Consider the following 15,273-nt stretch of genomic DNA (forward strand, 5'->3'; position numbering starts at 1 on the left):
TTGACAAACAAATTCACTCTTGTACGCTCTGCTGCTTAGCGAGTCTATCGGCTTTAGCCACGAGTCTTCCACAGGGAAGATTCAACCTCTACTTCGGGGGACCATCCGTGCTCGCCCTAGGGAGGCTATTCGACAGAGATTGCAGGGGTTTCTAGCAGCGATTCACAACTCAGCCAGCCATGCAGAGGAAGGATCTGCGTGTTTTCTGGGCAACCAGAAATACGCAAAGGTTGATTTAGCCACCCAAGAGGCCGAAAGTCCAAAGTCAAAATCAGAAAAATTCCCATTTGGGTTTTTCTGGGTTTTGTCCAAGGAGTCTAAGGCTAAAAGTAAAGAATTTTTAGGGCAGTTTTTGGGCATTTTCCAACGGGCCGAAAGTCAGCAAATGTAGCCGGAGACTTGGAGAGTAGCTCCCAAGAGGCCGAGAATCCAAAGTCAAAATTAGAGAAATTCCCTTCTGGGTTTTGCTGGGTTTTGTCCAAGGAGTCTAAGGCTAAAATGACATAATTTTCTGGGCAGTTTTTGGGCACTTCCAGCAGGCCAAAAGTTAGTAGATGTAGCCCGAGAGCAGCGCCCAAGAGGCCGAAATCCAATGTCAAAATCAGAGAAATTCCCTTATGGGGTTTTTTGGGTTTTGTCCAAGGAGTCTAAGGCTAAAATGACATAATTTTTTGGGCACTTTCCAGCGGGCCAAAAGTCAGCAGATGTAACTGGAGCTCTGTTTTCAAAATCGGCCGGCTCGGAACCGACTCGGCCGAGTTGGTCCGAGCCAAGCCAAAAAAATTTGACTCGGCCTTGGATTCAGTTCGGGCGGCTGAGTTGTCTAACAACTCGGCTGGCTCGGTATTAACCCGGTCGGCTCGGCCGAGCCCGCATTAACTCGACCGAGTTAGAAAAAGCGGCCCAACAACCCGTCAAACAACGAATTTTTTTTTTTAATGTTCTTTTAGGGGACTCCAAACCAGTTCTTATTTTGCCTATGTTGTCTTTGGGGTCCATTCCCCTCCCCTCTCATTTTCTCACATTTATCTCATGCATTTGAGTGAGAATTTTAGTGAGAGTTTGTGAGGAGTTGTTGAGTTTGTTTGTTTCTTGAGTCTTGGGCAAGCATTGTAGCTGGAGTGAGGAGCTTCTTGGGCAACCATTTGGAGCAGCATTTGCCATTGAGGAGTTGGTTTCTTGGAGCAAGCTTGAGGAGGCAATTTGTGTCTGGAGGTATTTTTTTTTTCACTTGTAAAAATCTGTTTTTGCTTATTAAATTTTATGTGCAAATCTGGAAATCCTAAAGAGTATTTTTTGTGAAAGAAATGAACATTGAATCAATGCTTTTTTTGTTTTGTTTTCATTTTTAGATTGTTTGCTTTCATTTCCAAGTCAAAAATGGCACTTAAAGTGAAAGATGCTGCTTGGGCATATGTTGAAATGGTTGATAGTCAAATGCATTGCAAATTTTGCCATAGGAAAATTAAGGAAGGTCCTAGGGGCATTAATAGGCTGAAACAACACTTGGCGGGGATTAGAGGCCAAATTACTCCATGTACCTCACCAAAAATTGGGGAGATTAGGAAGGATTTATTAGCCAGCTTTGAGAAGTTTAAAGAAGATAAGGCTAGGCAAAAAGAGTTAGAGGTTGAAATTGGGAGGAAGAGGAATATACAAAAAAAGCTGGCTACCAACCCCCATTTTGATTTTGAGGGTTCTTCCTCTATCCTTTGTACTGATGCATCCAACCCCTTCCGATATGTTCCTCCCTCTTTTGAGTCTATTCAAGAAAAGGGAAAGGGTAAAATGAAAAAGGGTGATATGAATATCAAAAGTTATTTCACTCCCTCCTCTCCATCAGATGCACATGGTCCTCAAGCTAGTAGAAGTCATTTGCAGCCCACTTTAGATGACCATTGGAAGAAAGAATTGAGGGAGACTGCTTGTGATTACATAGCTAGATGGTGGTATGATGCTGATATCCCCTTCAATGCTTTCCGTTCACCATATTATGAGCCTATGTTTGATGCCATACATGCTGCTGGAAAAGGCTTCAAAGGCCCTACTATGCATGAGATAAGGGGGTATCGTTTGTAGAAAGAAATTGCCTCCATTAATGAGTATTTGAAAGATTTCAAGGACTCATGGGCAAGGAGAAGATGTACCATCATGTCAGATGGATGGACTGATCAAAGAAATCATACCATCATAAACTTTCTTATCTTATGCCCACAGGGAACCATGTTTCTAAAATTAGTTGATGCATTTGATAAGGTAAAAGATGGACAATTGTTGTTTCAGCTATTGGATGAGGTTGTTGAGGAGGTGGGGGGTGGCTAATGTTGTTCAAGTCATCATAGATAATGCCTCTAACGATGTTCTTGCTGGTAAACTGTTAAAGGAAAAGCGCAGAACCATATTTTGGACCCCATGTGCTGCACATTGCATAGACCTCATGCTTGAGGATATTGGCAAATTAGATTGGGTCAAAAACATTGTAGATCATGCCAAAAGCATAACAAAATCTATCTACAACCATTCATGGATTTTGAGCCTGATGAGGAAACACATAGGGGGCAGGGATATTATTAGGCTTGCCATCACTAGATCTGCTACTCATTTTTTGACATTGCAATCTATGCTTTCACAACATAGAAACTTGCAAAAGATTTTTTCCTGTGAAGAATGGAATCAAAGCCAGTGGTCTCACAAACTGGAAGGCAAAGAATTGAAAAAGAAAGTTAATGAAGAAATATTTTGGAGAAAGGCAACAGAGATTGTGAAGCTCGTTGAGCCATTGGTTAAGGTGTTGTGGTTGGTGGATGGGGAAAGATTGGCTATGGGCTTCATTTATGAGGCTATGGATCAAGCAAAGGAACAAATAAAGAGGGCATACAAGGATAAAGTGGCTAAGTATGGGCCCATTTGGGCAACCATTGATGAAAGATGGAACAATCAACTCCATTGCCCTATACATGCAGCTGGGTATTTTTTGAACCCACTGTATCATTATAAAGCGAAGGCGACAGGAGCTTTGAAGGGGGAGGTTAGAGATAAATTGATTGACTGCATTGATCGCGTGATCCCATTGGAGTGTGATCAGCTGGAGATACACTGACAGGCCACAACCTTTAGCAGTGTCTCAGGTACCTTTGTGAAGAACCTAGCAAAGATTGCAAGGGAAGCAGATGAGCCAGGTAAACAAAAATTTCAATTTTCAAATTCTTAATACTTATTTCGTTAAATCGTTTATAATTTGAAAGTTGGATATAATTTGTAATTTTGTTGAGCTAACTCATTACACACCTATGTTTTTTGCAGCACAATGGTGGGAGGCTTTTGGTAGCCATTGTCCTGAATTGCAAAGGTTTGCGATTCGTATTTTGAGTCAAACTTGCAGTGCTACTGTGTGTGAGCGCAATTGGTTTGTCTTTGAGAGGATTCACACAAAGAAGAGAAACCGTTTGGATAAAAAACGGTTAAATGATCTAGTCTATGTCCAATACAACCTCCGGCTCAGACATAACCAATTGCTGAACAAAATACTTGATTCTGATCCCATTGTGTTGGAAGACATTGATCCAACATCAGATTGGGTAGTGGAGAGTCATTCAGCAGAGTTTGATTCTGATGAGGATCTTGATTTGGATTTACAGGTGGAGGCATCACTCGAACACAATGTTCAGTTGATTGCAAACCCTGATCCACTTGTACTAGCCTCAAGGCCAGCCCTAAGTCCTCTAGTTGCAGGAGCTTCTTCTCTGGAGCCACGACAGAAGCGCATATCTCGTCTGTCTCAGCTTGCAGCTGCTGCACAGCCTGCTAGTGCTACCACTTCTACAATTGCGGTTGGAGATGATGATGAGGAGGAGCCAAGGGGCCCCTTGTCTGACTCTGATGATGATCCAGAGATTGAGCCACATGATCTTGGCTCCTCTGGCAGTAGCCAGTAGTATTGGTCATAGTTTACTTTTGTTGTAGAGGCCATTTCTAGCCTCCTTGGTTATGTGTTTTTGTTTTGATCTCTATATCATCATCATGTATGTATTGGACAGTGCACTAGGTGCCATTTTGATATAATGGATATATATATATGAGCCTGCTTTGGTCATATGTTGTCTTTTATCGATATTCTAATGCTGTGTGTTTGGAAACATGAATGAAAATCTTTAAAATTATGTTTTTTTATAAAAAAATTAAATATTTAATGTATTTTTTACAATGACCGAGTTATTGAAATTGAGCTGGCCGAGTCGACCCTCAACCGAGTTGGTGTCGGAGTTGGAGTTCTAAAACATTGAGTCGGAGAGAAGCTCCCAAGAGGCCGAAAATCCAAAGTCAAAATCAGAGAAATTCCCTTTTGGGTTTTTCTGGGTTTTGTCCAATGAGTCTAAGGCTAAAAGGGCAGAATTTTCTGGGCAGTTTTTGGGCACTTTCTAGCAGGCTGAAGTCAACTGATCAACAGTTTACTCAGTACTGGGACATTGCAAAGCATAATAGAGCAATAGCTGAACAACCATCTTTCCAGCTATTCTACCACTTGGGTTTGGTCCAACTTGTCCTTGAGACAAGCCTAGGTGTACTACTACATTTAAATATTGTACTCATGCTCTCATATTTCATAATATATTGCTCAACAGTTCTAGTATTACAGTGTTTCATGGGTGTTTGCTAAATGTTTTTAATTTTCCACTATTGCACTGTTTGTTTAATTGGTTTATCACTTAAATTCTTGTTTAGGAACATTACAATCATTTTTTACTTCATTTTATTCTAGATTTAGCTTTGGCATTTTCTAGGAGTTGCATTTGGACTCCCACATTGTACTCGTATTGGTTGCGCTAAGAGGCACTCTCCAGCGCAGTGTGGTAGAGATGTTGTAATGTATTGTCCTGTTTAACATTTTTACTTGGTCAAATTACATAAAAAAATAAAAAATAATAGATATAATTATCAATAAAACATTTTAATTTTGACTCAGTCAAATTACATAAATAAAAATAAAATAAAATAAACTAGCCTAGATCCTTCTCAACTCCAGATCTACGAAGTGCCGAGAGGTTTCAAATCCCTTGAGATGCAAACCTCTTTTAGAGTGAAAAGAGATTTGTGTTGGAAATAATACTGAGAGGGGGGGGTGAATCAGTATTATCAGATCAGATAAAACTTTTCAATTTCATACTCAGAAACATATACGCTACTTCAGTTAAGTGAATCCGCGTGTACACGCTACTGTGTCTAAAGCAACTAGCGTATATCCAGAAATCTTATGATTCAGTTAGCTTATCTTCAGTGAATGCATCAGAACATTATTAACCATATTAGCAGTAAACAGGTGCAGTATAACAGAACAGATCATCACACAAAAGCCACACACATGAACACCATGATATAAGGTGGAAACCCAATGTGGGTGAAAACCACCTGCTACAATTTGTCTCTTTCTTCTTTAATAAGAAACTTCTTTTACAATGTACTGGTGCAGTCCTTTACCAGCACGCAGGCTACAACCTGCAGAGGGCTACAACCCTCATAGCTCTTGTACTAGCCGATCCATTTACTAGTACGTAGGTGCCAACCCTACAGAAGGCTACAACCTTCACTCGTTTTCCAGCTGCTCCTGGAAGGGAGCTACAACCCCCTGGCTCTTGTACTGGCTGATATGTTTACCAGTACGTAGGTGCCGGCCTACGATCTTCCCGGGACCACGTTTCATACATTTTCATACTGGATCCATAAGACAATCACTATTGTAGTATAACCTGCGTCATCAATCTCTGAATCACCCAATACTGAATCACTGAAACCCTGTCAAGAACACAGACAACATAACAACAACCAGATCCAACTCCATCTTCATACTTCACATTGTATACGCTACTTCGACGAAGCCAACCTGCGTGTATACGCTCTTTTACCAAAGGCAACCCGCGTACAGATCTGTAAATTCAAACTTAAAACTCCGCAGCTATATTAGACATCAAAACATACCCAGATCATAACAATAAACATGCGTCAATAGATCTAGTCTATTCACAGTCAAACCATATGAAGATAATCATTCCAAGCCTTGAGATCTCGTTCCATCATTCATCATCCTCCACATGAGTGAAACCTTGGTTCAGATCACCAACCCATAACCAGCACTTGGATCTCACACTTCCTCAGATCTTCATTACTCACACACTAATCTGGCCTAATGATCTTTCTCCTTATATAGCTTTAGGCCCTTCACAATACCACGGTCCAAAACCATAGTAACCCAATACCATCAACTCAATACTAGGGATCAACACGTGGATCAACACGTCTGTCGAGACTCCATGGTCCAAAACCATAGGCACAAATTCCAAGGATTAACTACCACGGACCAAAAGTAAGCTTTCCGACATGTACGCTCTTTTCCGTTTATGAAACTGCGTGTATACCCTACTTGGTATATAGCGAACCTGCGTACACGCGACTTGGTATATAGTGAACCAGCGTGTATACGCGACTTGGGCTTAATGAACCTGCGTACACGCGACTTGGTATATAGTGAACCTGCGTGTATGGCCTGCTGTACTAAGATCTGTCCTCTGATTAAGTTGCCATCACCTGTACCTGTCTCTGAGTGAGTTGCCATCAAGGACAACACTTGTATCATAATGCCAACAATCTCCCCCTTTGGACTTGATGGCAACCACCACACCAAGTCACTCTCCCCCTTTGACATCAAGGGCAAAGGGCGGACCAAGATATTCTCTTCTTTGGTATACCTTCTGCCGTCCATACTCCCCCTGAGTACCTGCTGAAATCTCCAAATGTGCTCCCCCTTTGTGTATGCCAAAGTGTACCAATCTATCCATCCTGCTCTTGCTGAGTTGTGCTGTTCATGCTCCCCTTGACTGTAGGCAAGATCTGCAAAAGATGTTCTTCAAGAAGAACAAAGACTTATACATCATAGAAGACCTTCCTATCACCAAAAGACTCAATACATACATTCATCACCCAACCTAGTGGGGATATACCAATATTGACTCATCCACCTAACCATGTGGAGATACATTAAGAGTTTACTCATGATAAGACATGAACATTACATCATTCATCCCAGGCATAGTGGGGAAACCAACATAGGCTGTTACATGACCTTGACATCATAAAAGAGATATCACAAAAGAGATACATGACATAGTGATGAAATATCTAGACCAAGACTTATGAAAGCCACCAGCAGCATCATGATCTGTACCATAAGCATCAGCCTGCAATACCATTCCTTTGATCAAACAGCAAGATGTATCATTTAGCTTCATAGACTTTATCAACAACTTCTAACCATAATGCCAACAATGCATTATTTGAAGTATATGCTCCCCCTGAGCCTGTGCCATAAGTATCAAGACATTTCCAGACATCCTCAGCAGACTGTAACTGTTAACCAATAGAGCATATACTGGACTGGATCATATCAGACCCCTTTTCTGAGTCTGTCCCCACTGCTTTTTCACAAACTGACATATACGCGACTTTGCAGTGTGAAACTCGCGTATATACGCGGCTTTCCTTCATGAAACTTGCGTATGAGAATTAGAACACTGAAGTTTTACACCTTCAGCTCCCCCTGAGTCTGTTATGTCTGTGCTGTGCTGAGTACCCTGTGCTGTGCCATATTTTTCTGACTGAACTTCCTTCTTCTTCCATATCTTCAAGCATGTTGATGATTTCTTTTTATCATGAGCTTTGTTCCTGCAATCGTTTGCTCTATGTCCAAACTTGTTACATGCATAGCATCTTACATGTTTCATATTCCTCCTATAGCAATCGGCAGCTTTGTGACCAAACATATTGCAAGAAAAGCAATATCCATTAAAGTACCTTGAATGTGATGATCTTTCTGCATGATGGTCTTGAAACCTTCTTCTTCTACATATGGCTGCAACATGTCCAAGATTATGACATACATAACATTCAACATTATTCATGGGAGGAGTAAAAGATTTTCTTTGAGGAGTCTCTTTCCTTGATTGTTGATGGGGTTGTCCTTTCATCTCCTTGTAGAGCCTTTCAGATTTTGCATTAGAGATTCTTGTCTTACTTTGTGAACCAGATTCACCTTCAATAGACTCATGAAAACCAAGACCAGTTTTGATAGCAGGGGACCTTTGACTACTAAGAATATCATCCAAGATCTTAGTACTATCTTGAAATCGTAATAGTTTATCTTTTTCTTCTAATTTACTTTTCAAGATATTTACCTCAACTTGATGTTGTTCTTCTTTTTCCAGACATTGCTTCTTCAAGGTCTCTTCAGCTTTCCTTCCTTCATCCAACTGATGCCTTAGTTCGAGGATCTCGTTTTCTTGCTCTTTATTCAGCGCTAGCAGCATTTGTCGAATTCTGGATGCACATTCCAACTGATCTTTTACAATGATGATTTCTTCTTTGAGGGCATTCTCCCTTTTGCTAGGTAGATCTTGCTGATCTATGATTTGATCTGATGCTTCATTTGCTTGTCCATCTTCAATCTGAGGTGATTCAGGATCTGAATACTTGCTTCCACTCAACGGTAGGTTGTCATTGTTCCTTTGAGCTGTCTTCTTCTTCTGACGTGCTTTCTTCCCCATTGTTCTACGAATCTCCTTCAAGCGATCAAGCTTCTCTGAAGGACCTGCTCTGATACCAATTGTTGGAAATAATACTGAGAGGGGGGGGGGGGTGAATCAGTATTATCAGATCAGATAAAACTTTTCAATTTCATACTCAGAAACATATACGCTACTTCAGTTAAGTGAACCCGCGTGTACACGCTACTGTGTCTAAAGCAACTAGCGTATATCCAGAAATCTTATGATTCAGTTAGCTTATCTTCAGTAAATGCATCAGAACATTATTAACCATATTAGCAGTAAACAGGTGCAGTATAACAGAACAGATCATCACACAAAAGCCACACACATGAACACCATGATATAAGGTGGAAACCCAATGTGGGTGAAAACCACCTGCTGCGATTTGTCTCTTTCTTCTTTAATAAGAAACTTCTTTTACAATGTACTGGTGCAGTCCTTTACCAGCACACAGGCTACAACCTGCAGAGGGCTACAACCCTCATAGCTCTTGTACTAGCCGATCCATTTACTAGTACGTAGGTGCCAACCCTACAGAAGGCTACAACCTTCACTCGTTTTCCAGCTGCTCCTGGAAGGGAGCTACAACCCCCTGGCTCTTGTACTGGCTGATATGTTTACCAGTACGTAGGTGCCGGCCTACGATCTTCCCGGGACCACGTTTCATACATTTTCATACTGGATCCATAAGACAATCACTATTGTAGTACAACCTGCATCATCAATCTCTGAATCACTGAAACCTTGTCAAGAACACAGACAACATAACAACAACCAGATCCAACTCCATCTTCATACTTCACATTGTATACGCTACTTCGACGAACGCAACCTGCGTGTATACACTCTTTTACCAAAGGCAACCCGCGTACAGATCTGTAAATTCAAACTTAAAACTCCGCAGCTATATCAGACATCAAAACATACCCAGATCATAACAATAAACATGCGTCAATAGATCTAGTCTATTCACAGTCAAACCATATGAAGATAATCATTCCAAGCCTTGAGATCTTGTTCCATCATTCATCATCCTCCACATGAGTGAAACCTTGGTTCAGATCACCAACCCATAACCAGCACTTGGATCTCACACTTCCTCAGATCTTCATTACTCACACACTCACACTACATAATCTGGCCTAATGATCTTTCTCCTTATATAGCTTTAGGCCCTTCACAATACCACGATCCAAAACTATAGTAACCCAATACCATCAACTCAATACTAGGGATCAACACGTTTGTCGAGACTCCATGGTCCAAAACCATAGGCACAAATTCCAAGGACTAACTACCACGGACCAAAAGTAAGCTTTCCGACATGTACGCTCTTTTCCGTTTATGAAACTGCGTGTATACCCTACTTGGTATATAGCGAACCTGCGTACACGCGACTTGGTATATAGTGAACCAGCGTGTATACGCGACTTGGGCTTAATGAACCTGCGTGTATGAACTTTCTTGGCCTGCTGTACTAAGATCTGTCCTCTGATTAAGTTGCCATCACCTGTACCTGTCTCTGAGTGAGTTGCCATCAAGGACAACACTTGTATCATAATGCCAACAATTTGATCCATCTCAGCGCTTGGTAGATCCAGAGTTAAGATGGATCACGCTGGTTGTATTCTTCAGTCCCATTGACCTATATATGGTCATTCATTGGACATTAATTAAATTATCTTATCTTACATTGCTTTGACTCACTAATTTGTGGTTCCACCAACTGACCATATTTATCATCACTCATTTAATGTAATTGATTGAGGTTTGTCATTCCTAGCATGCCCTAGTATGAACAGTTTTCTGGGGCTGTAGTTGTGAGCTTACCCTAGTAATGAAGAATGATATCAAAAGATGTATTTGTAAACTCACATCAATAATAAATGGTATCCTAGGGTGTCATTGTTGCTTGGTGCTGGTAACTAAGAAATGATAAATAATAGAGGGAGAGTTCATGACAATGCATTTTTGCCAATGATTATATTTCGTATAAAACAAAAAATGTAAAATTACAACCTGAATGACGACTTTATTTTGTTTATAAAGTAAAAATACGTAGATAAAAATATGTGAACAGTAATTCCATAAAATAACATTGCTAGTGAGATGGCTTCTCTCTCTCGTAGTCCAAATATTTCAGCAATGATACAAGTTTGTATATAGCAGGAATTGCTCGATTTAAGGAATGTACATTGAATAAGACACAGAAAAATGTGAAAACATGGAGAAAATGATGGCCTATATTGGATGTATTATACTAGCAATGTTCTCTTGTAGCAAGTTCGCTCACATTCCTTATTTAAGATTCATCAAGGGAATGGCCTAATCGTATTTCCTCCTGTGTTACATTTCCGACTGGAATTCTGACATAACAGACCATCTTTTCTGTGGATGTAGGTTGTCTATTAGTACATTAAAGATGCATAGTACTGACTCTTTTTACAGTAGTTCTCGTTAGTCTTCCTTTTCTATGGTGAAGCTTCTTTATTTATTTTATTGGCTCTTGAATAGATTTCATACAGCTAACTTGTAATGGATGCCTGTACTTCAATAGAAGAATGTAACTAATCATGGCTAGTTAGCAGGCATCATACTTTACATTTGGAGAGTAACGAGGATTGAAGGATTGAATTCCACATTAATACAGTGCCTACTAATGCAATCACCATGCATATTGGGGTTTCACTGTTATCATGCAAGTTTCTTATACAGGATGCAATGTTTTATGCCATCATGTTAGCATGTGTTTTAAGACAGATTTCACTATTCCCAAACATCAATGTGAATAATTCAAAATTTATAGCAATCTGCTAGAACCAAAACCTGAAATAGCATAAATGCAAGGGCCAAGAAGTAAATTTCTGAAGTTTTAGTGTGATGATATCTATGACGTAATCCATATTTTCAGTGTAATGTGACATGAAGACAGTGGAAACATGCAATGTTGTGTTCTTTGCGAAAGGTGTCTCGAATGTGAGCAAGCATGTTCATATATTTATGTTCCTTGTTAGATGCATCTGTTGTCTGTTCATTCTGCCAACAGTACTTGTGTGGTTATTTATTTTTTCCTTGCTTCCAAGGGATTTTGATGTCTTAATGCTTCTAAAACAATTTCTAAAGTTTTATGGCATTGATTGTGTGCAGGCAGAAATGCAAACAGAACGACAGCGGTTGGTACTTTCAGACACTTCAAAGTCACCCGTTGAGTCCATAAGAGCAGGGGGACGCTATGATTTCATAATAGAACACGACATTAAAGAATTAGGAGCACACACGTGAGTCTATTTAAATACATTGATGCCTTCGACATGCTGTAGATCTGGTCCTTCCTATTTACTTTTGAAGCTCCTCAATGCTTTGGGTAGTAAAATGGACCAGTGAAATATTTGCTAGGAAGTGCATTGTGGCAAAGGCTGAGTAAAAGGAGGAAGCTACCAAAGAATTTTGTTTAATAGAAGAAATGTTATTATAGTTTGGTTACAATCCTCTATTTAGTCATGGAGTTCATAAACTACATCTTGGATAAACATCTACGATATCTAGATTTGAGCATGTAATGAAACTTTACTTTTCACTTTAAAAGAAACAAGGTAAATTACATATTGCATGGCTATTTGATGTTTGTCAAATGTGACTGACACCCTTTTTCTTTTCCTTAGGAAACCTTGAACGCTTGTTAAATTTCCAAATTTACTGTCATTGTATTGTGGGCTTCAGGTTGTTTATTTTTGATATGGGCACTGAACAAGAATGCAAAAATCACTTACACAAGGTGGGAGTCGAAGAGCATGTATGCAAGTAACAAAGGAGATTGGTGTATTGTAGACATATGTACATTCTATGGTGTATTATGTATATATAGAATTACAAAACTATTGAAGAGAAGATAAGATAATTTTATTAATGTCCAACAGATGACCAATAATAGGTCAACAGGACTACTTGGTACATAAGTGCCACTCCTATAAAAGCAAAAATCAAAGCTAATCTATATAATCCAGGGCAGCTGTCACAATGCCAAAAAGAAATACAATGCTCTAGAGCCAAGTACAAGGAAAAGAGCCTCAATGCTCCAAGTGCCTGCTGTTAGACAAAGGAGAGAGGGGGTCCTCCTCTGAAGTCGAATGGGAAGCTCTTCTACCATCTGAGGCTGAATGAAAGTCTTTGTATAGAAAATTGGTTGGAGTTGGATTTGGCCTGAGGGATGCATCTCTATCTTGAAGGGGTGACTTGTTGGCAAGAGTATTAGTCTAGATTAAACTATCCTGAAACCTCATATGACAACTCTGCTTGGTTCCCACTACTGGGGGTTGGGCTACCTCTCAAGGTTTGACAGATCTGGGGGATGGAATATGTTTTAACCAAGTCCTAGGGTTCTGATAAAAAATATATATTTAGGTGACTGATCATGTTTGATTAAGTCACTTATGAATTATTTAGGACATAGGAGAAATACAAAAGAAAAATACAAACTAAGTCCATGAAAAACCTAGGGATTAAGTCTCATCAACTCCTTCCTATTGAGAGGCATTGTCCTCGATTTCTACTGATTGTACACACTTTCCAATGAAGAACATCATAGTCTACAGGAGCTAGGTATTGGCTCAATTTGCCCATTGTCGGGAAGATGAGGTGATCTAGAAGCTTTTACCATCTTTTTGAAGTCTGTTGGTGCTGTAAACCCAATATTCTGTGCTATTTTGTTAAATTGGTAGGGCTTGCCAAGAAACATGTTATAAAAATCCACGGGTGTAATATCATAGACAATTGTATCAATGAAAGGTCTCGTGCAAAACTTAACATAACATCTACAGGTAATAGCCATGGACAAAATTGCTTCTTTGAATGAAGCAAGATGACATGGTTGATGATGTCGTGTGGTTGGGAGCTGAAATGAGTCGAGCATTTGCTAAGAAACCAAGTTTCTCTTGGTTGCCATTATCCATCATTGGCTATCTGCATCTTTTTCCACTCTAGAAAGTTTGATTGAAGGGAGCTTCCCGCTCATGATTAGTACAATACTTAACCATAAGGAAAAAGGAAAGGTTGGAGTAACTAGGATTGTGGACATCAGGTTTCTGTGGCTTTTCTTGTAGTTCTTTGTTTACTTGTAGTTCGATTAGGAGATCCTTGGCTCATCTCGTGGGCAAAGCTTGAAATTCATGATAATAATAACCATACTGCTTATGATAAAATCAATATTTTTGCTTCCCTTAGTTAATGAGGATGAATTGAACATGAAAAGTATCTTTACAACCCGTCACCTCACTTTCATGGAAGGTCTATTGAAGTCCTTGATGGATTGTGGGACTTGTTGCTGCAAAATCTAGCAGGTTTAGTGAAAGGACTCACTGGGCGAGGGGTCAGACCTTATGGCAACAATGAGGGAGGGTTGCCACTGTCACCTCAGCAACCTTACTCCTGCTGTTTAGTGGGGTTTCAACCACAAGGGAGGCAACCCTATGTCTCCTAGAAGGTATTCTAATACTAAGGTTCAAGGTGACTTACTTTGAAGGTGTAAGGATAGATAGAGGGCTTGGCAGGGCCAAAGATGACTAAGATATTCAAACCTAAGGTTCAAGCATTCTAAGGTTAGACTAATGACAAGGCTGCTATAAGTTAGGGTTTGAACGATATTCAATATAAGGCATGCAATGGCATATAACAGCCTAAGAAAAACCCTACAAATGATATTTGACAAGAAAGGAACAAGTGTTTCCAATAGAGATTAGGGCTGATTCAAGCAAACAGTTTTTAGGGCTGTTAGACGTGTATATAGTATATACTATAAACATCAATAAATGGAGGTGATGTCAGCCCTTCTAGTGTTAGGATATTCCAACACATAGGAAAAAGTTAAGTATAACTTGGTCTAGTGTAGAGTTAGGTAAAGTGTGTTTCTTTACTATGTACATTTGTAACTTACAATTCGACGGTCACGATATGTTCTAGACATGAAGTGATCCGACGGTTCATTCTCTCCTCGGTATTACCGACACTTGATTTGTGGCTTAACACCCGATTGGTCCATGATCTCTATTTAAAGAGCATGGAGGGTCATTTGTAGGGTAACCGTTCATGAGAGAAGCTTATGTAAATTTTATTTCTTTTATTAATAAATTGTTTGAAGTGGCTGTGTTGGCTCATGCCGTGCACTATTTCCCTCTTTGAGGGTTTTAACCACGTCAAGAATGCTGGTGTATTGATCTGTGATCTGTTTGTGAGCGGTGTCCTTTGGTGTTCTGTCTGAGGAACTGACCCTGTAAATTCCTACATCTAGGTCATGCAAGACAATTTATAATGCCATATTTTGCTTTTGGAAGGTTTATACAGATTATCCAACACTTTAGAGCCATTTCATGCAATAAAACAATTCTTTACCACAAATGTTCACCTAAAGCCCTAGCAACTGCCCTTGCTGTCTAGGAGAGAGAAAGTTTAAGGAAAATTTATTTAATTTTGAGATGACCAACACACTTCTAGACTAGTGCCTTAACCTACAAGGGAAAATGGATTCATAATGGAGCAAAATACGAAGGAAGGACCTTGATGGAGTAAGGGAGGTGTTCTAGGGCATCCACTTCCAAAACCCTAGTTACTATTCTTGTGAGGGGAGAAATTAATTATAAGGTCTGCACACTAGGAGTTTCCTTATAGGCTATGAAGAAGACAATTT

General features: G+C 39.8%; 1 protein-coding gene across 2 annotated transcripts in view; it reads left to right on the forward strand.

Annotated features, from left to right (window-relative positions):
• Positions 1–15,273, forward strand: part of LOC149151218 (trafficking protein particle complex subunit-like protein) — a 315,768-nt gene that overhangs the window by 13,567 nt on the left and 286,928 nt on the right. For both annotated transcript variants that reach the window (XM_089439733.1, XM_089439734.1), the window contains exon 3: positions 11,742–11,872. In XM_089439733.1, coding sequence (XP_089295859.1) covers positions 11,742–11,872 — 131 coding nt within the window. The remainder of the gene's footprint in view (positions 1–11,741; positions 11,873–15,273) is intronic.

The sequence above is a fragment of the Pinus tabuliformis genome, chromosome 9 (assembly GCF_031772625.1).
Source record: "Pinus tabuliformis cultivar Carrire ecotype Pingquan chromosome 9, CPIR1, whole genome shotgun sequence".
NCBI lineage: Eukaryota > Viridiplantae > Streptophyta > Pinopsida > Pinales > Pinaceae > Pinus > Pinus tabuliformis.